The 22,979-nt window shown below is 48.9% G+C and overlaps 1 protein-coding gene across 2 annotated transcripts; it reads right to left on the bottom strand.

The window, feature by feature from the left end:
• Positions 1-191: 191 nt before the first annotated feature.
• CDKL1 (cyclin dependent kinase like 1) lies at positions 192-22,391 on the bottom strand. 2 transcript variants are annotated; one of them, XM_030484905.1, is made up of 9 exons: positions 22,111-22,391; positions 12,534-12,655; positions 10,158-10,230; positions 7,770-7,860; positions 6,803-7,003; positions 3,481-3,563; positions 2,903-2,959; positions 2,125-2,280; positions 192-1,226 (listed from the first exon to the last, which is right to left on the bottom strand). In XM_030484905.1, the coding sequence occupies exons 1-9, from the start codon at positions 22,276-22,278 to the stop codon at positions 1,119-1,121; spliced, it is 1,059 nt and encodes a 352-aa protein (XP_030340765.1). In that variant the 5' UTR covers positions 22,279-22,391; the 3' UTR covers positions 192-1,118. The 2 variants fall into 2 exon arrangements, with proteins under 2 accessions (XP_030340765.1, XP_030340766.1); XM_030484906.1 differs by having other exon boundaries at positions 6,803-6,877; positions 22,111-22,354.
• Between the last annotated feature and the right edge of the window lie 588 nt (positions 22,392-22,979).

The raw sequence follows: 22,979 nt of genomic DNA, 5'->3' as shown, positions 1-22,979 counted from the left end.
ATGTATAAGATTAAAATATATTAAATTATAACACAAAAGGTAGACAGGCAGACTCTGTAAGGATATGGCACTTGTCCCAGTTGTTGAACACAGAACAGTATGGGAAATGAAAACATTTTTTGCTCTAGGTTTCAAGTAGAAAGAGAATGTTTTGCCCTGTAGTAAAACTTTATATAGTAAAACACATCCAGTAAATTGGCAAAACAAACTACATTTATTCAAAATCAACACAATAGTACATCCTAAGATTACACAAGAATTACAAATCATTCTAATACATATGCTTAGGTAGAATTCCTGCCTGCGTCTGGCTGATGTTATAAATGACATTCATTAATTAGTTTTGACAAAAATGATTTCTGTAACACTACAGGCAAGCGACTTCGCTACTGACAGAAACAGGAGAAGCTCCGAAAAGACTAAATAAACAGGTTGTATTGTTTCTATATTCTCCTGGGAACAGTGCCCATTGAGCCTTCCATAAGGCCTGACTCATTACCAGTATCTTTAATAGTGCACCATATTTAAGTGTAGTAGGTAAGTCAGACATCTTTTTAGAGCAGTGCTACTTCAGCAGGTTTGGAACTTACTAGACTGGTCAGGCAGCCTCTCACCAGGCTTGGCCCCTCACACCACCCATCCCCTCCTCTACTCCCATCAGCGAGGCATTTACAGTTCCTTGTGAGATCAGTGACTCCAAAGCAGTGATACTGCTTTTACACAGCTGGACTCTTGATTGCTTTGGCAAGGTTGCAGTTCTGCTGACAGGTCTGAAATACAGGGGACGAACAGGCAAGAGGTTTTAAGCTTGCACTGTAAGCACTGGATTGCAGTAATCCTGAACTGGTACACAACCACGAACCAGTACACAACCACAAACCGGTACACAACCACGAATTAAAGCAAATTAAATGTATTTTCCTCAGTACACAGAGCACTAACAGGAGCTTGGAGTTCTCTCCGTGTATCGCTTCCCTTACTGACCCAGAGAACGTCACAGACCACTTTTGTGTATGTCCTAACAAGTAGTAATTTTGTTTTCCACCACGTATCCTCCTTTTATAAATTGTGAATGACTTGAACTTTGATCAATGAATAGTTTTTAATCTGCCATCTGGTTAGATGTTAGGGAAATGGTAGTTTGATTTCCTCGTTTTGCAGCAGTACCTCTTGGTGTCCAAAGCTGGTAGTACGTTACCACTGGTTAACTGAGGCAGGTACTGTAACTGAAAGAAAAGTGACATAGTGTGTATTTGAAAGGAGACTAAAGCATGCATTTCATTTTTTCAAATGGAATATAAGCTGTAACAGTATTCATCCTGTAATCCTGTGCTTTTCAAATGAGGAGTTGTGGAGCTGGGGTTCTACAACTGGACTGGAACCAGAACAGCTCATTAAAGTTCTTTCTTCCAGTCATCCAGGGCAAGAAAAATATTACTGTTATATCCCATGACATGGAAATAGAAGAGGCGAGTCAGTTTGATCCAGGAATTTATACGCTGTAACAGTTCTCCGTCCCACACCTCCAACCTCCCTGCTATCATGGGGAATGTGGCTCGCAGGAAGAAAGAACTGAATGCCTCTCCTCCAGAGGCTGGACCGGAGACTTGGGCTGGCGTCTGGAAAGACTGAACTGGGAGACATGTGCTTGGCAGAAACACCCAGTGCGTTGTGTAACGTCTGGAACCACATAAGGCATCACATCCCATCAGCAGTTACAAACAGAACTGGGCATTTTTGCCATTTCCGTAACTTGGGATTCAAAAAGCACCAAAAAGATCCCAGAGAACTCCAAATTACATCAGCCACACCAGCCTGTCCAGTTTGTCCAGCTATCCTGCTATTCTTTGTCAGGAATGCACATTCCTGGATAAACCTGATCTTTCACGTGATGTGCTGCTTACCCCAGCGACTCAGCGGAGCTGCACACAGAATTCAGTTTGTACTGAGTTACTCTTTAGCCAAGAGGTTAATTTTCTCCTCAGGCTAAAATTAAGATGGTACAAGGCAGGAGCTTGCTCTCACCGTTAACTGCTCCCATGAGCCCACCTCCTGCAAGCCCAACAAAGAGAACCAGGCCCCTCCTCAGGTACAGAACACGAAATACTACTACGAAAACGTTACCCCTGGTACATGATTTCGAGTCAGCCTGGCTGGCTTCCGAGCCATTTTTCCATGTTCTTTGCCCAGATCTGCTGCTTCCCTAATGCTGTCAAAGTAGGGGTGCTGCAGCAGCTGCTCGCATGTCTGCCTCTCTGCAGGGTCCATACGAAGACAGCCCTTAGAAAAGATGAAGTAAGGGATCACACGAAACACCCGTTAAACAGGTCTGCACAATTCCAGCTACTCACCCAGCCAACGACTATTCACACGGATACAGTTGTTAATATTTTTCTTAATGGAGTCTAAGAGTGGCTTTCCAGAGTCAGCACGAGGTGTGCAAAGCAGCCAATACCCAACAACTGCCACAAGGCAGTAGTAGAAATTGCTGCTAGAGGCACAGTTGCAATTGGATGGTGTAGCAAACCTCAAAAACCAGTTCAGCCCACAACTTTCATTTGAACTACAACTACTTTCTTGAGCAGGGGACTCCACTATGGCACTAGTCCTGTTGTGCCAGTGTGCAGTGTAGCCAGGACTGTCCACAGCTGCACCTTCTTGTTAATGTCTCCATCCTCACAGTTTCCATTCACTGCATCTTAATAAGGGAATAATATGTTTTCCACCTCCATGGTAAAGAGGAGTGGATTAACAGTCCTCTCCAAATCCCCTCCAGCTCTGTTTTAAAATGAATTTCTGATAATTCAGTAGCTCTCAAACCATTTACCAGCTGACAAGCAAAACCAGACTACATTTGCTAAGTCTTGGTGCAGAGTTCCTCCACAAGCGATAGTTTTCTTACCTTCATGAGAGCTAGAGCAGAATATGAAATATGAGGGAATTTCATTTCTAATGGCTCCTGGAGAGAAAACAACAGTGAGTGTACTCAGGTTAGCAAGCTTTTAATTCATCAGGGTACAGAGAACCAGCTTCCCACAGCAGCGTGACTTGTACCTCACAAAACTTGTCTCTCACTTCATGCACTGATTGCTGCTGGCATTACTGAGGATGAGTAGGTTGGCTGCTGTGCCACCAGAACCAAGGGAAGAAGCAGAGATTAAGCACTTCTGACTGCTTTTACACAGGATATTGGTTAAAATGTCACGAGAGGGGTTCAGTCACCTCCAAAAATTCTGGTGTACATTGGCAAAGTAGAGGGCAAAACTTCTGGATAGGGAAAAAATGCTGTGCAGCAAAGGACTGGTCACACTGAGCAAGCGAGGCTTTTCCAGCTCTGATTCCAAAGCAGACAGCATGTGTACACTGGGTAGAAAGAAGCAGGAACATTTCTCTGTCTGAACACTGCATCTCTTTAGCACTGCACATGGATTGCTGGTTAGCACTAGGCTCAAGGGAAGTGCGTCTGGAGGGAGCTCTTACCATGCTTTCCGGGTCTGGAATTCTTATCCCACTGAAGAACTGGTTGGTGCTGAACACTTGCTGATGCCTGGGAATAAGATCCCCTTTGACCAAGAATGAAAGTAAAAAAGCAAAGTTGGATTAATTTGCTAGTTTTACAGAGCCTGCATTGAACAAGCTTATATCCTCTGACAAGGCTGACACCATCTGAGAGAATGTCTGAAGAGATGAAGTATCATCAAGGGAGCTGATGAAACGTTCTTTTGCAAAAACTAATGTCCACCTGTAACATTGGTGATCCCACCGCTGTGTGACTGTGCTGAAGGAAAGGCAGGGCCACACAGCTCCAGCTGCCCGCGGTCACAGCTGCCCAGGGCCCTGTGCTGTGAACAACTCAAAGAAATTCAGCTGGTGGGAGGAGGTTTTGCAGCAGCAGACCCCAGCTACCGTGCATTGGTGAGAAACTCAACGTGATCTAGTAGTGTGCACTTGCAGCCCAGACAGCCAACCGTATGCTGGGCTGCATCCCCAGCAGTGTGAGCAGCAGGTCAAGGGAGGGGATTCTCCCCCTCTACTCTGCACTGGTGAGACCCCACCTGCAGTACTGCATCCAGCTCTGGGCCCACAAGGTAAGAAGTACATGGACCTGTGAGAGTGAGACCAGAGGAAGCCACGGAGATGCTCTGAGGGCTGAAGCACCTCTGCTATGGAGACAGGCTGAGGGAGCTGGGCTTGTTCAGCCTGGAGAAGAGAAGGCTCCAGAGAGACCTTAGAGCAGCTTCCAGGGCCTAAAGGGGCCAACAAGAAAGCTGGAGAGGAGCTTTTGATAAAGGGCCTGTAAGGATAGGACAAGGGGGAATGGCTTTAGACAGAGGGGAGATTTAGATATTAGGAAGAAGTTCTTCCCTGTGAGGGTGGTGAGGCCCTGGCACAGGTTGCCCTGAGAAGCTGTAGCTGCCCCATCCCTGGCAGTGTTCAAGGCCAGGTTGGACGGGGCTTGGAGCAACCTGGTCTAGTGGAAGGTGTCCCTGTCTGTGGCAGGGGGTTGGAACTAGATGAGCTTTAAGGTCCCTTCCAACCCAAACCATTCTGGGATTCTATGATCTTCTGGGGTCTGTGTTGTGTGGCAGAGTGGTTTTTATGAACTGCGGCCACTATAGCTATGGGCCTAAAAAATACATATTTCTATGTATCCCCCCATGCCAAACACCTGATCCGATCCTATCACTGCATTATCTGGGTAACTGCAAATTTGGATTTGCAAGAAGACCTCTTGGTAGACCACCAGGGAATGAGGTGGACAAGGCACTAAGTTGGAAAAACACATCTACTCTGGGCCAGCTCCTGTGTCTCCACTGTGTGCTGACTGAATTCTAGATGTGTGTCTCAGTAAGCAGGAGAACATGTTTCAGCATCATAGCTAGAGGGTGCTGTGCAAACACCTACCAGGATCTGAAACTCCAGCCATGGCACATCACCCAGCTTCAGCCAGGGATCCTTCCCAAATTATTAAGCAGGATCAGACCAGAAGCCACCTCCCCTGCTCACATCAGACATGATGGACCAACCCGAGGCTCTGATGAGCAACTGGCAGGAGGCACTGTTTGTTTTGGAGGTGGCCGCCTGGCAGCGTGAGCAGCATTGTTGATGTGCTCTCTGGGAGGGAGGGTGAGGCGGGCTCTGCGGACCTGCTCTCCACGCCAATGCTGTGCTTCAGCATTTTCAAAGGCAAAAGGTTCCCAAGAGGCAGCCTGTCTGCATAAACAGTTGTGGCTTCTCTGACTGCTGGAAGGGGACTGGCTAACCACAAGTGTTCTAGCTTCATTAAAATTTGACTCATATTGGGTGAAATTATTTTTGTACACTCCTGAGGATGTTGTATAGAAAAGAGCTTAAATGCAGCACCAACAGGAACAAGCTGTAGCTTTTTCCCAATGCAGTTTCATGTCCCTTTCTTGAAGCTTAGAGCAGCTCCAAGCAAGCTAAATGTTAAAATCAAACCTGTAACAAAAGAGCTGTACAAGAGCCAAACTACCATAATTACACAGCTTTGGCCAAGGAGCTTTGCTCTGTAAATGCTGCCTCAGTCCGTCACCTGGATCAAAAGGGAATTTCTTCTGGCTGAAACTCTATTATTAAAAATAAATGATAACTTACTTAACACTGGCACAAATGTATTCTGGAGGATGAAGCAATCGTCGTGGAACTGTTTTTCCAACTAAGGAGCTTTACTGTTTAAAGCCATTAGTCACCTTCATAGTTTTATAAACTGCTCAGCAGAAATTACAATTTTCAGTTCATTTCATCAAATTTCAATTACAAGTGGGGAGTTGTTCCTTTCCACCTGAGAAATCAGATGTTACACACCAAGATCAAACTGAATCAATGAGACAAGATTGATTTAAATGTTTTACAGATAATGGCTCTTTTATTTAACCCCTGTTCCAAATATGGAGCGGCTTCTAAAATTCCTGGGTGAATAAAGATGAACAAGGGGAACAAACAAATTTCAGTGTTCACACTCTTTCCCAAGCACACAGCTATCCACAGGCACTGGCAATGTTTATGAGACCTCCAAAGCTGTGATGAACTAAATCCAACTATTTGTTATCTAGAGGCAGGGACCACTTTGCTTGGTACCAAATCCTGAAAAATACCTGGATCTTTCAAACCTTTATGCAAAACATCCCTGGTCCTTTCTGATACAGGCACCTCATTTTTCTGTCTGTGTGGGGACAGCTGAAGATGGGCAGGACAGCAGCAGAGATGGTTGTTCCTGTGCCTCCTGCGCAGGGCTGACCCTGTGCTCCTCGCACCCCAAACGACAAAGAGGGGCATCTGATGGTCACCCAACACATCCCACATCTTTCTTAAACTGATAAGCCCCAGAGCGAGCTTCCCAAAGGCCACTACTGCTGCAGAGAGTGGAAGGATGGTCTTGGGCAGTTTGCAGGCAGTGATCCTGCTTACACAGCCCTGTCCATTTTAGCCACAGCCCGGCACTGCTGGCTCACACAAGCTGAAGCCACAGATCTTTTTCTGAAGAACAGTCACCACCTGCATAGATGCCAACTTTGTTTCCCCTGGACCTGCAGCAGCATCTGTTACTCCACCTACACAATCTCCTAAAAGATGTACACATGTAAGTCATGCCAGTAAAACCCAGCTCCCTTTTAAGGACAGTAACACCTCGAATAAGCCAGCTCCTACTAAAGGGAGAGATCCACTGGGTAAATTCACCTCCTGGCTAATCCCGATTTCCACCATAGAGGACAGTCCTCCAGGCAAGCTGTAGTCCTGCCAAAGGCATCAGGAAGGCCAGGGCTCTGACCAGGACACTTACCCAGGGTTCTCCGGATGAGGTACAGCTGGTCAACGTCAGACTTGCCAGGCCACAGGGGGACCCCAGACAGCAGCTCTGCGAAGACACAGCCTATTGCCCACACATCCACGGGAGGCCCGTACTGGGTGTCTCCCACAAGTAACTCTGGAGAGCGGTACCACCTGGTAGCCACATAGTCTGTGTAATAATCACTCGGACCAGCTAGGTTGGGTTCAGGAAGGAAAGAAACAAACAGGAATGTGGGATCAGAACAATGAAGATGAGCAGCCCTAAGTTGTTACACATGTTGGGGCACCTCCTGGGCAGGCAATAGCTGCAGGAACAGAATGAGTCACTGGCCACTAGCAGAACCCAACTTTGGAAACGCTTCAGATATGGCAAAAATCAAGACTGTATTTTTCTCCAAATGAAAATATGCAGAGCTCCACAGCAGGGCCTGCATCAGCCAGTGGTCAGTTCTCAAAGCCCATGTGATTTGTCTGAACAAGAGCTAAAAAAACCCCCGATTAGGGGGTTTATTTACAATGGAAAATGTGAGACCATTGTTTGCAGAGGCAGCGCCTTCTGCCAGAGGGGCTCCTCCTGCCAGGGAACTCCAGCTGTGTCTCCAGCATTGCATAAGCAACGGCTGGGCAGCTCCGAGATGCCCAAGGCTGACTTCCACCTACCAGCGCCAGCACCACCAGCAGTTCAGCTGGACCAGCAGGGAGCTCAGGCAGAGTTTGCTTACAGAGGCACTTGGCATCGCAGTGCCTGGGTTAGCTCCCTCTCAGCTGGTTTGGGGATCTCTACCCAGCCTTTAGCAGAGCTCCTCTGTGAGAACATGCCAGCCTTTATATAGGATGATTTACACATGCATCAAAGACAAGCGAATCTTTCCTGGTGTTTGAAAGCCTGATCCTACACTTCCTTGAGCTTTCAAGTGTTAACAACCTGTGTAAGTAGTAAGTAGCAAAGTGGCACTCACTCAGTATGCGAGCAAATCCAAAGTCACAAAGTTTGATGACTGAGTGCTTTGTTATCAAGATGTTTTCTGGCTTTACGTCTCGGTGGATGCACTGGAAATGGAAAAAACCCCAAGGTTAGAAGCAAGTCTTTAAGCTGGCCATCAGATAAAGAACCTCTTAATTCAGCCACACAGCCCTTGCACATTGTGCCAGGCAATCATTCCTGCTGAAAGAGAAGATGGAGGGATTTCTTAACAGCAGCTAAATCTACGTCCTGCTGAGCAGGACAATTACCCTGCCTATACCCCAGCTTTGGGATGAGACACTGTGTGCAGGCTCCCAGCTCCAACTGCATAGCTCTGTATCACTAGGACAACACTAAGTCAGCTCCCCAGAACCAGCTGGGAATTTGCTAGCAGGAGGAGCGAGGTTTGTGTAACAAGGATTGTTGTTAACCTGGCTCTCTGCAAATGCAACTCACTTGAAACAGCTATGTGCAACACACTCCTAAAGAAAGGACTTGGGTTTACAAATATGTAAGGAGATCCTAATGAGAGGTGTGTAGGTCCTTTAGGATCTTGGACAAAGTCCATGAACTGTATTTACTGATAATCTAGTAGACAAGCAAATGATTTTGCTGGCAAAACTCACAGATGAGATGAAGGCTACAGTTTAGATATGGGACTTAATCTATCCTTGCAGATGCCAAAGCATGCCTGGTATTCCCTCTACTCAGCACAGGTGAGACACATCCAGAGTTCTGTGTCCAGCTTTGGGATCCTCAGTAGGAGGAAGATGTGGGCATACTGGAGTCACTCCAGTGAAGGGTCACTGAAATGATTCAGGGATTGAGGTATCTGACATTCAAGGAGAGGATGAGGGAGCTGGAACCATCATTCACTCAACCTGGAGAAGAGAAGGCTCAGGTGGGATCTTATCAATGTGCATAAATACCTGCTGGGAAGAAATAAAGAAGACCAAGCCATGCTCTCCTTGGTGGTGTCCATTAGAAGGATGAGAGGCAATGGGCACAAATTAAACACAAAGGAAATTTCATTTAAACCTAAGACTATTCTTTTTTTTTTTACTGTGAGGGTGGCCAAACACCCAGGCAGGTTGTCCAGAGAGTCTGTGGAGCCTCCATCCGTGGAGACACTTGAACCCTGACTGGAAAAAATCTCTGAGCGGCCTGCTCTAGCTGACCCAGCTTGAGTAGAGGGGCTGGATGAGATGATCTCCAGAGGTCTCTTCCAACCTCAGCAGTTCTGTGATTCCTGGGAGGTGACCTTGCTTGCTGAAGGTTCACAACAACTGAATTTGGGATTGGCAAAGAGTTTCTGCTGATGAAACTAGGAGAGACTGTAATTTCTTCTGCCAGTTTATGAAAGGTGTTCTCTACTGAACTCACCAGGGTCTAGCTCACATTGTCCCTCCCCTACCATCACCTCAGCTCAAACACCTCAGACTTTTCCTAGCTAAGCTGGTACATCACTATGTCTTGTCCTGAGGACTGAAATGCTGCTTGTTAAACCGGTGTCATGGAGTTCCAAAAAGGGCAGCTGCATAAAACTTCATTACCTGTGATCTACAGCTGGTCAGACTGCAGCATCTCATTGTTCCCTCTGCTTTAAAACTCCGTTAAATCTTTCAGACTGAGTGGGAGAACAGAAAAAAGAAGCAAAACAACAAATCTTGGAAGCAGGACAGACCTATGGCCAAGTTCCTGTGGTTCAACATCATTCTCCCAGCAAAGACAAAACACCCGTTCCAGAGCGATCTCCTGCCCGGCTCTTAAATCTCACACATTGGCAGATAAACAAAACCAAAGACAATTACAACTAAGTTTGCCTACAGAACTTCTACAAAAGGCTCCTTTATTTCTCTGCTTCTTAAAGCATCCCTACTGCTTTCTACAAAATATTTGTCACACATATAACACTCACCTCTCTCCAGAAAGCAGAGGAGGGGTTGTAAAACTGTTTATTAAATCTAATGTTTGTAACTTTTTAGCTGGTGTCGTGATTCAATACCTATGACTATCAACAGAAGGACTTTTTGTGAAATCAGCAGCACTTTGCTCAGGTCTCAGCTGATGAGATGTTAAGCCAGATTTCTAAACATCAGTGGCACAGGGAACACACAGGGATATATTCCTGCTCAGCCTGGAAGCTGATCCAAGGTCATTAGTGCAAATCATTCCTTGACAGCAAACCCAAGGGACCTGCATGATAGTGAATGCAGCTGTTGTGGGTATACATCAGTATTTCAGATACATGTTTCCTGTTGAAAACAGGAAATTTCATCTGACTACATCCCATGAAAGCCCTGTCATCAGGAAAATGGCAACAGAATCTCCGTTCCTCCAAGGCCACATTACAGCAATCAGTAGTGCTGTTTAGGGGACTTACATTGTGTTTATGGCAGAAGTTCACAGCTTGCAGGGTCTGCCAGATTATGCTCTTCACTAGATGTTCCGGCACCCTGTTTTTAAAAAAGCACATTTTTATTTTGGCCATTAAAAATAACTTCACTATTACAGGAAAAAGGAAGAAGAGGCCTTTTGAGTGCTAACACTGTACAGGATTCTCTGAGCAAAACCATCGGGATCAGGTCAGAAAACTCAGAGAAAAAACACCAGGCACATTTTCTTGCTATAAGTAAGTTACAAGAAACACGTAATAACCCTCAGTTTGTTGATCTTTCAGTGCGGGGAACCTGTCACGGTGGGCTGCTGGTGGTGGAACCAGTTTGCACCTCTTCCCAGGTTTCAGAGCTGAGGCTGAGGTGCATCCCTGCACAAAGCAATGCTCTCCTGTGAGACTGTCCTTCAAGCATCACAGGAGCATCAAAAGAAATGTCAACACCACTTCTAAAATCAGGCAATGCAAGAAGATACAAGGATTTATGTCAGGTAAGAGCATGCCAGCATGTCTGGTACCACTCAATCACAGCCAGCACGAAGCCTGCCAGCTGATGACCACACATCAATGCATAAAAGTCCGTGTCAAATCCTGCCTCGTGGCTGTGCTTAGCAGCCGTGCTTCCTGGCAATCCTGAAACACCACCAGGCATTTCTGCCTCTGCAGCTGCTCAGAGTTGCAGGTGGTGGAGTACCCGGGGTATAAATCCATGACTTGCAATGCTGTCATGTCACTGACTGTCCAGAGTGGAGAGGTGACCAAAATGGGATGGGGAAGGGTGTTCCTACAAGAGTATAAAGCTCTACTTTGGTTTGCATCTCCCCTCCTTCCAACGGCTGGCAAACACTTCAGAAAAATAAAACCTCTGTGCAAGATCCAGCCTTCTCTCCTCTCTTTCAGTTACTGTGCAACAGTTCTTAAACTTCCTTGGCTGTCTGTGTCTTTAACAACCTCCGGAAAGGAAGATGTGACAATCTTGGCACTTCCAAGCTCAAATACCATTTTATTTCATGTGTTTCATGCTGAAAGGCTTCTGATTCATCACAAAGAAAAAACAAAACAAAACAAACAAACCCAAAACAATATGCAGGAATTCTGGCTTTTTCTTTAAGGCACCTTCTGCTGACAGCACTGAAGGTCTTGTGCTGACGGTGCTGTTGCAATGCTGGAGTTTCCTTGCAGAAACATCCCAGAGCACCCTGAGAGTGCCGCACTGACAGCCTGACAAGGGGATGAAGTCGGTCAAATAACCTGGGAACATGGTGCAAAGAGGTCTGTGCCCACCTATCTTAATCCTAACCACAAAAGACTTGACCATCTGCCATAGCAAAGATCAAAAGCAAAGTACACAACCAGGCATTACATGTTCATTCACACTGGAGTTGTTCTGATGAATAGAAAATCAATGTGAAGTTTTTCTTCAAAGAGGGTTATCCACTCTCTCTTCAGATTCCAGGAGAACAAGTTCAAACTGGGCTGAAAGCTGCTCACCAGCTCACAGAGACATTTGCTATCAGTGTGCTCCGTTCTCCTTCTAGAGCACCCCATCAGGAAGAAAGAGAATAACAGGCTCTGTTTACTCAACCCCAGTTAGGCTCCTGCAGGCAATTCATTTAGCTCCAGGCCTGTAAAATGATTTATGAACTTCTGCTTAGCATTTCCACAGCACCAAGTCACTGTGAATAATTAGGGACAATGTATTCAGTGGGAGTGTCATTTATAATGTGTGAGAAGAACAAACCCTGTCCTGGGAATGTTCCTTCTGCCCATGTAGCTCACACTTTGTGCAAGCACCTGTTAAAGAAGAGGGTATCTGACCAGGGAGTTCACTGAGGCTGTGCAGAGAGGTGCAGGCACTGCTCCTGGTAACTCCTGGCACCAACACATAGTCCTTACCACTGCAGCACCACTAGAAGTCACTGGTCTGTCATACAGATCATCAGTGAAATTGCTACAGACTGTATATTTGAGTGCTCAGTGACACTGTCCCAGTGCCCACAGCCCACGGTGATGGGCAACACACCAGGGGGGCTGCCTGCCTCCCCAAGCAACTCTAACCTCTTTGCAGCAAGACAAAGGATGCTCTCAAGCCATTTGGGTTTGCTGCTGCCAAGCCAGCCAAAGAGCACCCAAACGCTCAGGCTCAATGCTCCAGTCTCCTTGGTGAGCAGCACACAGAGGCTCATACACAATTCTTTTGGACACCATTGCTGCACCACAGGAACAAAGCAAGTCCTGGGCACTGGGCTGGGAAACCTCTCCTGTAATCAATGAAATTCCTCTGAAAACTCTGCAGAGCAGCAACACCACGGACACCCCCTAACTCCTTTGTTCAAAGCTCCCAGTGAGAAACAGGCCACTCACCCCTGGGGGTGCTTGTCCAGCTCATGGAGAACTGTGTGGTCGCAGTATTCGAAGACCAGATGCAGCCTCCGCTTCCTCCTGAACACTTCCAGCAGGTTCACCAGATTGGGATGTTTCAGTTGCTGTAACACACAGTGGATGGAGTGATTAGTTACTGCACAGGGGAGTGGGGTAAAGAGGTAGGACAGTGCTTTTGCCCCCAAGGGTCTCAATTCCTTAAACTGAAACCTTCTATACAAGCACAGGATGACATGAAGAAGCAGCTCAGCTATAGCTCAGCCTGTGATGTAGCTATTTTAGGAACTGACTGTGCTCAACAAGTCAGCTTGGCTTCAGTGAGTGCCTCTTAGAAGAGATGCTCATAGATAAAGAATTCATCATGGTGCCCACAGCTATTCCAGCAGCACCTTTCATTATACATATCCAGCCTTCGACTGCACCACCATGAAAAGCAGCTCTCCCTGGAGAACAGCTTGGGAAATCACACACATAAGAGCCTGTAGCAGGCGAACACACGTTGAGGAGAAACCAAGAGCTCCTCTGGTAAGTATAACTAAAGCAGGTGGGCTCAGCTTCACTTGCTTATTGTCAGAATCTGGGCAGGTTAATTAGGAGAATTTTTATTGCAGCTCCCTCCTCTCTCTTTCAATCCACTTCATGTGCTCATACCAGGGCTTCCTCTCCTTCCCATACACAAAGCCTGAGCACAGCATGGATATTCAAACACACCTTGCAAGAGGTAAGGGTGGACATTACTGAAGCTTGAATTGCCGAGGTGAGTATCTGAATTGCCGAGGTATCTCCAGAGAGGACGCCTCTAACACCGGAGCGGGGGGAAGCACAGCGTCCAGAAGCCTCAGTTCGGAGGAGCAAGAGCGACCGAGGGAGCCTCAAGTCCTCGACAGGACTTGCCCAGGAGCCGGCAGCTCAGCTGACGCGAGCAGCTGACTCACAGGGGGCGGCGCCAGGAGTGACGGCACCAGCCCTCAGTGGGGAAAAACCCATCCCAGGGAGCGTGAGCGACCAGGGCGTGGCACGTCAGTCAGGGCGTGGCGCGGCAGTTGGCGCAGGCAGGGCGGGCGGGATGGTGAGCACTCACCTCAGGACCAGAGCCCGCCCTGGGAGCTCTGCCCTGGCGGTGGCCAGCGTAGGCACCCAGACAGAGCCGATGAGAGGGGAGGCTGCGGCGCAGACCTCGGAGTGTAGAAAGTGCCTCGACTGGTCTCTTGAGGCGAGGGTGCACAATGGACAGGGCTGCGCTCGGTGCGACCTGGTGGAGGTCCTCCTGCAGCAGGTGGCTGAGCTGCGGGAGGCTGTTGGAGAGCTAAAAGATGCCAAGGAAGCTGAGAGGAAGCTGGGCTGCTTCCTCCAGGCTCAAACTGTACAGGGGCTGCAAACGTCCAGCATTGCTCATATAGGAAAGAAGGAGGGCAGCAACCCAGGAAGCTGGGAATTAGTCACGAGAAAAAACAACAAAAAAAGGACAATTAACGACAAGGGACTTCCTCCTAAATCTAATGTCCCCACCCAGAACCGCTTCGCAATTCTGCAGGGGGCTAGCGAGAAAGCACCCACCACACCTAATGAGCATCCTGCTGATGCACCAGTAAAGAGGATCACTACTGGTGCCTCCAGGAAAAAGCAGCGGGTCATAGTAGTAGGGGACTCTACTTTGAAAGGCACAGAGGCACCCATCTGCCAGCCCGATCCAGTCTCGAGGGAGGTGTGTTGCCTGCTGGAGGCTCGGATCAGGGATGTTGCAGAGAGGCTGCCTGCTCTAGTAAGTCCTGCTGACTATTACCCCCTTCTAGTGCTCCATGTGGGTGCTAGAGATATAGATAGCAGTAGCCTGGAGAACATTAAGAAGGACTACAGAGCCCTGGGAGAGGTGGTTAGGGGCTCTGGAGCTCAGATAGTTTTTTCATCAATTCTCCAGGACAAAGGGGAGGACCTTAAAAAAGCTAGGCGCATTTGGCAGGGTAATAAATGGTTAGAATGGTGGTGCCATAGTCAGGGGTTTGGCTATTTAGAACATGGGGCTCCATTTGGGAGGCCAGGTCTGCTGGAGGCTGGTGGAGCTGGTCTGACAAGAGGAAGAGCTGTTTTGGTAGGAGGCTTGCCAGGCTGGTCAAGAAAGCTTTAAACTAGATGTGTTGGGGGAGGGGAGCATTGATCCATCCCAACACTCCCAGTCAGTTGCCAGCACCTGTAATAAGTGCTTGGAGCAATGTAGAGATGTTCCAGCTGCCCCAGCCATTGAGTCGGCTGCATTTGGAGCTCGCATAAGGTGCCTCTATACAAACACCCGTAGTATGGGGAACAAGCAAGAGCAATTAGAGATGTGTGCAAGGCTACGGGGATATGATGTCACTGGTATCACAGAAACATGGTGGGATGGCTCCTGTGACTGGAGCGTCGGAATGGAAGATTACAGGCTGTTTAGAAAAGACAGGCCAGGCAGACGGGGAGGGGGAGTTGCTATCTATGTCAGTGACAGGCTAGAGAGTATGGAACTCTGCCTGGGGACGGGTGATGAGGTAACAGAGTGTTTGTGGGTCAGGATCAAAGGGAGAACAGCCATGGGGGACATTACGGAGGGGATCTGTTACAGGCCGCCTGATCAAGAGGACTCTGTGGATGAAGCGCTCTACAGACAGATAGGAGCAGCCTCACGCTCGCAGGCCCTTGTCCTCATGGGGGACTTCAACCATCCTGACATCTGTTGGAGGGACGGTACAGCCCGGCACAAGCAATCCAGGAGGTTCCTCAATTGTGTGGAAGACAACTTCCTCTTTCAAGCAATAGAGGAGCCGACAAGGAGAGGTGCCATGCTTGACCTCGTGCTCACCAATAGGGAGGGACTGGTTGGAAATGTGACACTCCAGGGCAGCCTTGGCTGTAGTGATCACGAGATGGTTGAGTTTGAGATCCTCAGGACAGTGAGAAGAGCATGCAGCAAGCTCACTGCCCTGGACTTCAAGAAAGCAGACTTTGGCCTCTTCAGGAACCTCCTTAGTAAGGTTTCATGGGATATAGTCCTAGAGGGAAATCCATCCACGGGTCCTGAAGGAGCTGGCGAATGAAGTTGCTAAACCACTGTCCATCATATTCGAAAAATCCTGGCAGTCAGGTGAATTTCCCGATGACTGGAAGAAGGGTAATATAACCCCAATTTTCAAGAAGGGGAAGGTGGAAGACCTGGGGAACTACAGACCAGTCAGCCTCACCTCTGTGCCTGGCAAAATCTTGGAACAGTTTTCCTGGAAAACATGCTAAGGCACATGAAAAACAACGAGGTGGTTGGTGACAGCCAACATGGCTTCACTAAGGGGAAATCCTGCCTGACCAATTTGGTGGCCTTCTATGATGGAGCCACGGAACTGATGGACAGGGGCAGAGCAGTTGACGTCATCTACCTGGACTTGTGCAAAGCGTTCGACACTGTCCCGCACGACATCCTTGTCTCTAAATTGGAGAGACATCAATTTGATAGATGGACCACTCGGTGGATAAAAAACTGGCTCGATGGCCACACTCAAAGAGTTGTGGTAAATGGCTCAATGTCCAGTTGGAAACCTGTAACGAGTGGTGTCCCTCAGGGATCGGTGTTGGGACCGGTCCTGTTCAACATCTTTGTCGGCGACATGGACAGTGGGATTGAGTGCGCCCTCAGCAAGTTTGCCGATGACACCAAGCTGTGTGGTTCAGTTGATACACTGGAGGGAAGGGATGCCATCCAGAGGGACCTTGACACGCTTGTGAGGTGGGCCAATGCCAACCTTATGAAGTTTAACCAAGCCAAGTGTAAGGTCCTACACCTGGGTCGGGGCAATCCCAGGCACTGCTACAGGCTGGGCAGAGAAGAGATTCAGAGCAGCCCTGCAGAGAAGGACTTGAGGGTGTTGGTTGACGAGAAGCTTAACATGAGCCGGCAGTGTGCGCTTGCAGCCCAGAAAGCCAACCGTATCCTGGGCTGCATCAAAAGAAGCGTGACCAGCAGGTCAAAGGAGGTGATCCTGCCCCTCTACTCTGCTCTTGTGAGACCTCACTTGGAGTACTGCATACAGTTCTGGTGTCCTCAACATAAAAAGAACATGGAGCTGTTGGAGCGAGTCCAGAGGAGGGCCACGAGGATGATAAGGGGGCTGGAGCACCTCCCATATGAAGACAGGCTGAGAGAGTTGGGGCTGTTCAGCCTGGAGAAGAGAAGGCTGCGTGGAGACCTCATAGCAGCCTTCCAGTATCTGAAGGGGGTCTATAAGGATGCTGGGAAGGGACTCTTCCTTAGGGACTGTAGTGGTAGGACAAGGGGTAATGGCTTCAAACTTAAACAGGGGAAGTTTAGATTAGATATAAGGAAGAAGTTCTTTACAGTGAGGGTGGTGAAGCACTGGAATGGGTTGCCCAGGGAGGTTGTGGATGCTCCATCCCTGGCAGTGTTCAAGGCCAGGCTGCACAGAGCCCTGGACCACATGGTTTAGGGCAAGGTGTCCCTGCCCATGGCAGGGGGGTTGGAACTAGATGATCTTAAGGTCCTTTCCAACCCTTACTATTCTATGATTCTTATTTCCTATTCTTTTACCCCCATTTTGAGGGAGGGCTGGGAGCGGGCTTGAACCAAGGGGCACAACACAGTGCTTGGAAAAGGAAACAAAGAAAAGCCAGACCCGACAGAGGAATGCTTTTTCTTTTTGGATGACTCATGGCACCATCCCCTCTGCTTGCAGGGACACGTATCCACCAGGGCTTTGCCTGACCAAGGCTTTAGAACAAACATGTTTCTAAGCAAGAAGGCTGGAAAGGGCATTGCCTAGGAGTTATGCCAATACCACCTTCTAATGTGCCTGTAAACCATCTGGGAAAGCCTGCAAAGTAGACGGAAGAGGAGAGTCAAGACTAGAGAAAACTGTAAGGATGCCTAACTGAGGAATGCAGCTGTCTGGGGAAAGCACCCAGTTAACCCCAAGGATCTCTGAAATCCACAACTTGAATCCTGGGGTTAACCAGTGAGCTCAAATAAAAGAGCAGGTCAGTAGAAAACCCCACCATACCTCACTGCCAGTCTGTCACGATAGGAGGGACATGGCAGGGGCCATTTCAGTGCTCCAATGGGCATTGTGGGGCCCTTTGCAAAATGTAGTTTTATTCAAGCATGTCACTATAAAAGCCTCTTGAAAAGAGAGACCTTTTGGGGAGCTCACTGCCTCTGGGGGACATCATACTGAATCCAAATTACACTGAGCCCATATGCCAACAACACACAGGGTCCCTGGTAGCGTGCAGGTGGCTATTCCAGTCCTGCAAACCAGCAGCAAGGAGCTGGTCTGTCTAAACAGCATCTCTTACCACATACATGTCTTGTTCCTTCAATCCTGCCCACACTGTGTAAACCATCTGCCAATATCAAAGACCTTCACACCCATCTGGATCAAATCTAGATTACAACCAAGACCTTCTGAGCACTTTCGGTCCTCCATGGTAAGTATTTTTACAGTGAGTGCCTTCCCTCTCTAGCACAAGGTACTCAACAGTGTCAGCAGCGGCTGATCTTCAGCGTAACCTTCTCTGTCCTGACCATGTCTCCTGACCTCACATAATGGACAGACATTCTCTGCACATCCTCAGTTCCCATGGCAAGGCTGCTAGTGAAAGCACTAAACTACAAGGGAGGAGGCTTGTAACACCTCTCAACTTTCCTGTCTACCCAGCAGTATCTCCATTCTCATCACTTCCTTATTCACTTTGAAAAAGACGAACAAATACAGAGAACAGTCTGCAAGCCTGCTGAAAATTCCAGCAATGATGGCGATTCTCCCAGGAATTATGTGCATGCCATGCTACCTATCCCGTTAAGCATATTCACATAGAGCACAGTACCTACTTGCCACTTGCACATTAGACAAAGCCCAGTCTACCAGTTCAGACTCCACCACAGAACTCAGAATGCTGCTGTGGCTCTGATATGTCCCCAGACCAGCAGCTCCTGATCCACTGCATAATGCAGAGCCTTCCCTTTCCATGCAGTCGGCGTGTTGGCATATTATGTTCTCAGATCAGTGATAACTGATCAGAGATATCTGAGAGCAAGCTGGGCCTCCATCAACTATGCTGGGTAACAGGCACCTGATTCCTCAGCAGATCTGCCTGCCAGCATGGACAAACTGCTGGGCACAGCCAAGCCTGCCAGCAGGAGGGAGGCAGATGACAGAACCTCTGCAGTGCTTACATTCCACTTTCAGAGAGAGGTGAGGATGAAGTAATTGCCAACCGATTGTAAAGAAAGAAGAAAGTTAAATCAACAGTAATAGATGGAGATCTCTGAAAAGAAGCCTCTGGCAGTTACAGGCTGGTTGTATGGGTCAGGCTTCAGAACATGCTGTGCCTAGGAGCATGTCTGTCCTGGACATCAGGACATGTCTGTGGAGCTGGGGTTTCTGGAGGGAGTAAGCCTGCATTTGGAAGCACAAGGGCTCTCCAGGCAGTCAGGCTCAGTGAGCTGGGCCAGCATCTCTTCTGCAGGCAGGCGTGCACACAAAGCCACTGTTATCCTAACAACGTCCCTGTCAGGCAGCGCAGTGTTTCAGAGAGCGGTTTCTAAGGCTACCAAAGCTGCCAGTGGCTGGTTGCTGGCAGCACCAGGATGAACATCCACTCCCTGTCCCCTGCTTGGGTGACAAGGCCACATGTCATCTTCCACAAAAACGCCAGATGTCCTACATGGGTTTTTCCCCAACAGTTACAAATACTCCCATGCTAAGATGATAGGGATTATTTTCTATTTCCTATACACACACAGCTTTGCATTGCATTTTTCTCTCATCTTCTTTGCAATGTTGAAGCTAAAAACTGTCAGCCTCCAGGTGAAGGCTGGGGAGACAACACCCTTGTAGAAACAGCAGCACTCGTGGGGTAACACAGAGACTTGCTGTTTTCACATATTTCCAGCCTTTCCTATGGAAGCAGGATCACGCAGGGTGTTTCAAGACTCTTCATACCACTCTGCTTTCCCACCCCACCTCCCATGGCTCCTGGCCATAAAAAGCCCTTTGTCTACAAGGTGTTTACCATGTAGAATAATAATTTACAAGGCCTTACAATTTTGCTGACGAAACACAATCTCTCTACATCTTGACAAACACTTGTTGCCTAAGCCGCGAAATACCTCAAGAAACAAACAAACAAACTGTTACTATTTACAGAGGAGAAGTTGAAAAGCTACTCAAGCAGGTCTGCACTTGTTAAAATCAACAGTGCCCTGACACAGATCCTGCCATGGCTAGCTGCAGCAGTGTCAGCTTTGGACCCTTAAGGAAGATGCACTTATTTGCATTAAAAGCGACTTCTGCAATTATTTTCCTTTTTTGATCTTTAATATAATTGAAATCTTAATGCATCTCCAGCCTTGTTTACTAAAATAAAGCTACTTGTCATCTGTTTGCTTCAGATGGGAGAAAAACACAGGCTGCTTCTCCCCAAAATCTAACTGAAAAATAAATATGCTTTTTTTCCTGGATGATGGCTCTTCTAGGGTGCCACCCAAGCTTATTTCGCCTCTTTTTGCAGCAAGTAGAGAATCAGGCCTTCATATTCCTTTAGCAATAACATTTACACCATCTGTTTATATATAAATGCTCTATAAAAGTCAAGCACAAAGAGATTTTGGGAAAAGAAATATCAGAAATATTGTAACCTGCTGAAATCTTGTGCTTAATTGCAAATCTGAAAGCTACTTGGTTCCCAGGAAGCCAATGAAGCTAACTTGATGGAAGGGAACATAGAGTGCAACGAGTATCAACTGATGCTACGCAAATACCAAGAGGCAGTGAAGCCTGGGAGCGCTGTGCAGGAATCAGAGACCAAGGGATTACGAATTTTGGGAAAGAAATAAAACAGAACATCTTTCCCTGTGGATTTCTGTCAGGTTTTGTTAACTCCAAAATCCTAAATCATTGACTGTCTATAAGCCTGCATTGTGTCTAATCTGAATGGCACGTTTCTTGTAAAAAGGAGTCCTACTGGAAGCCATCATTTTAGAATGTATAATAAACCAACATGCTGTTAAAATGGTTCTTTAACCTGTTATGGTTCTTTAATCACTTCAGTGTTTTAAAGCTATGGCTCTTCTGCATGGAAAAGAGAAAGCAGAAGAAGGAGAGATGATGCAGGTGTAGAGTACCCTGGAGAAAAGGGAACAACTCTCTCTATTTCTTGGAATACACAACTGACGGTACATTATGCCATTAGAAAGTTTATAACAAATAAATATTTTTTCACAACACATTCCTAAAGTTGTGGCACTCACTGCCTCAGGAAACCATGGAGACCAAATGAATACACCAGTTCAAAAAGAGACTGAACAAACTCCAAACAGTCTATGAATGTCTGCTAAGCATGAAGCAATGGGTACAACCTCTGGATCTAGAAACTTCACCTGAAAGATAGGTGTATGAAAGGAAACCTTACCCCATCCTCTCCCTCTTTCTCATGGGTTTCTCATTTCTGCATGCTTGATGGACGTGGAGTCTGACTTACTGCAAATGTTCTTGTGCTTTTATTTTACCAAGAAAATAAACAAAGAGGCTGAATGAGTAACCCATTTCTATGTGAGGGTAAGTCCTCACAGAGAAGTCAGGAAATGATTAGCCAAGACAAGGTGCTGTCATGGTTCACAGGTGCAGGTTCTACGGTTGCTTCCATGTGAGGCGAAAAACTCTGAGCCTGCACAGCCCCTGACATTCAATACATGGCTGGATCCCATCTGCACGTCAGGCTCTGACACTGCAGATCCCCCACAACCAGGGGGTCAGAGAGGGTTTTATAAGGAGGAGCTGGGGCAGATTTATAAAGAACTAGGAGAGCTGTGCCCCACGGCTGTCCCCCACCTCGTGCCATCCAGGATCACTTTTTGCTCACATGCTTTACCACAGCTCCAACAGTCCCCCTCTCTCGGGGGAACCTCCCAGAAAGAGAGGGGACTGTTGCTGGCCGGTCTGTTACATATGGTGCCGACAGCGCACTAGGGGCAGAGCTGTACCTGTACCGGCCAGGACATCGCTGCCTGCATGGGGGACAGAGCAGCAGTCAAGAGGGCACAGTGCTGACTGCTGGTGCTCCTGCACTCGCCCAGAAGTCAGCCGGCAACTCGCCCTCTGCAGTGCCTCAGCTCCCACCTGCACCCACCCTCTTTGATGTGTGACAGCCTGGGCTGTGGAGGATCACCTCCACCCCGAGGCATGTCCGTCCCTGGCCAAGAGGGTCAGACTCTCACCGGTACTGGCTTTCTCTCAGAGAAACTGACAGACTTGGGCACTTCACATACTGCTCCCTCACACCCCGTCTCCTCAAGGCTGTCCTCATGCCCCTTCTCACGACGCCCCGAGCTTCCTCCCTCACACCTGCTCCCTGGCAGCTCCCTCAGGGCTCCTCAGGGCCGCAATGGCGAGGCACAGCCCGCGGCCGCCACACCGGGAGCGGTGCCGTTCGCGGCGGAGCCCACCCTCCCCGGCCGTCCCCGGGGCGGCGGATGGCGAGAGGGGCGCGGAGAGCCATCGGGGCCGGGCGCCCGCCCGCCGCCCACCTTCAGCATGCGGATCTCCCGCAGGGCGATCTTCCTGATCACTGGGTCCTCCTCGGACTCCAGGAACTTCTTGATGGCCACGATCTGGCCGGTATCCTTGTTGCGGCACTTGAAGACGACGCCGTAGGAGCCCTCCCCGACCTTGCCCAGCTTCTCGTACCGCTCCATGGTGCGGAACCGGCGCGGCCGGGCAGCTCCCTCGCCTCAGCGCGCCCAGCTGCGGCCCCGGCCCCCGCGCCAGCCGTTACCCCCGCAGCGCGGGCAGCAGCCCCGCCCGCCCTCCGCCAGCGCTGCGGCCGGGGCGGGCCCTGAGGGAGCGGGGGGCCCCGCGGGGGACGCTCCGTGCGAGGCGTCTGTCGCCGGGACGCCGAGGAGGAGCCGCCCTGGGGACCACAAAACCAGCGGGGCGGGCCCCAGGGAGGGGACCCTATGGCCGCTCACGGGGCACAGGCACCTCGGGGCCCTGAGCCCCCCGCCTTCCCCAGGCCTCGTGTCCCACAGCACCATTCTGCCCTCGCCCCTCCCCCCCCCCCAGCGCTCCACTGTTTCGCAGGGCTCTGGTTTTTACTGATCTCCCTGGAGGCTGGGAGGAAGAGGGAACACCTCCCTCAAGTCGACAGGCTTCCATCAGCACCCACATGCTCCTCTTGCCGTCTCCAAGGAGCAGCACCTGCTCCCCAGCGAGGCCTGGCTGCTGCACAGGGTGAGGGGTGGCCTGTTTGGGAAGCACAGGCATCGTGTGTATCGCTGGCACAGTGACATTCCGACTCCGCTGCTGGTGTGGGGCCTGGAAGACATTGCATTTACCTGGACCATCTCTGCCCTGTACAGTTCAAGCACCTCTAGTATCTGCCATCTCATGAGCTTCC

The sequence above is a fragment of the Strigops habroptila genome, chromosome 4 (assembly GCF_004027225.2).
Source record: "Strigops habroptila isolate Jane chromosome 4, bStrHab1.2.pri, whole genome shotgun sequence".
NCBI classification, from domain to species: domain Eukaryota; kingdom Metazoa; phylum Chordata; class Aves; order Psittaciformes; family Psittacidae; genus Strigops; species Strigops habroptila.
Note: the sequence above shows the minus strand (reverse complement) of the source record. Positions and strands in the feature narration are given on the sequence as shown.

Coding starts and splice junctions, on each gene's coding strand:
- CDKL1 (XM_030484905.1), bottom strand. CDS start 22,278: ATGGAGCGGTACGAGAAGCTGGGCAAGGTCGGGGAGGGCTCCTACGGC. Junction 7,861..10,157: donor ACTTCTGCCATAAACACAAT/GTAAGTCCCCTA, acceptor TTCCATTTCCAG/TGCATCCACCGAGACGTAAA. Junction 3,564..6,802: donor CCTCATCCGGAGAACCCTGG/GTAAGTGTCCTG, acceptor TCTTGGTCAAAG/GGGATCTTATTCCCAGGCAT.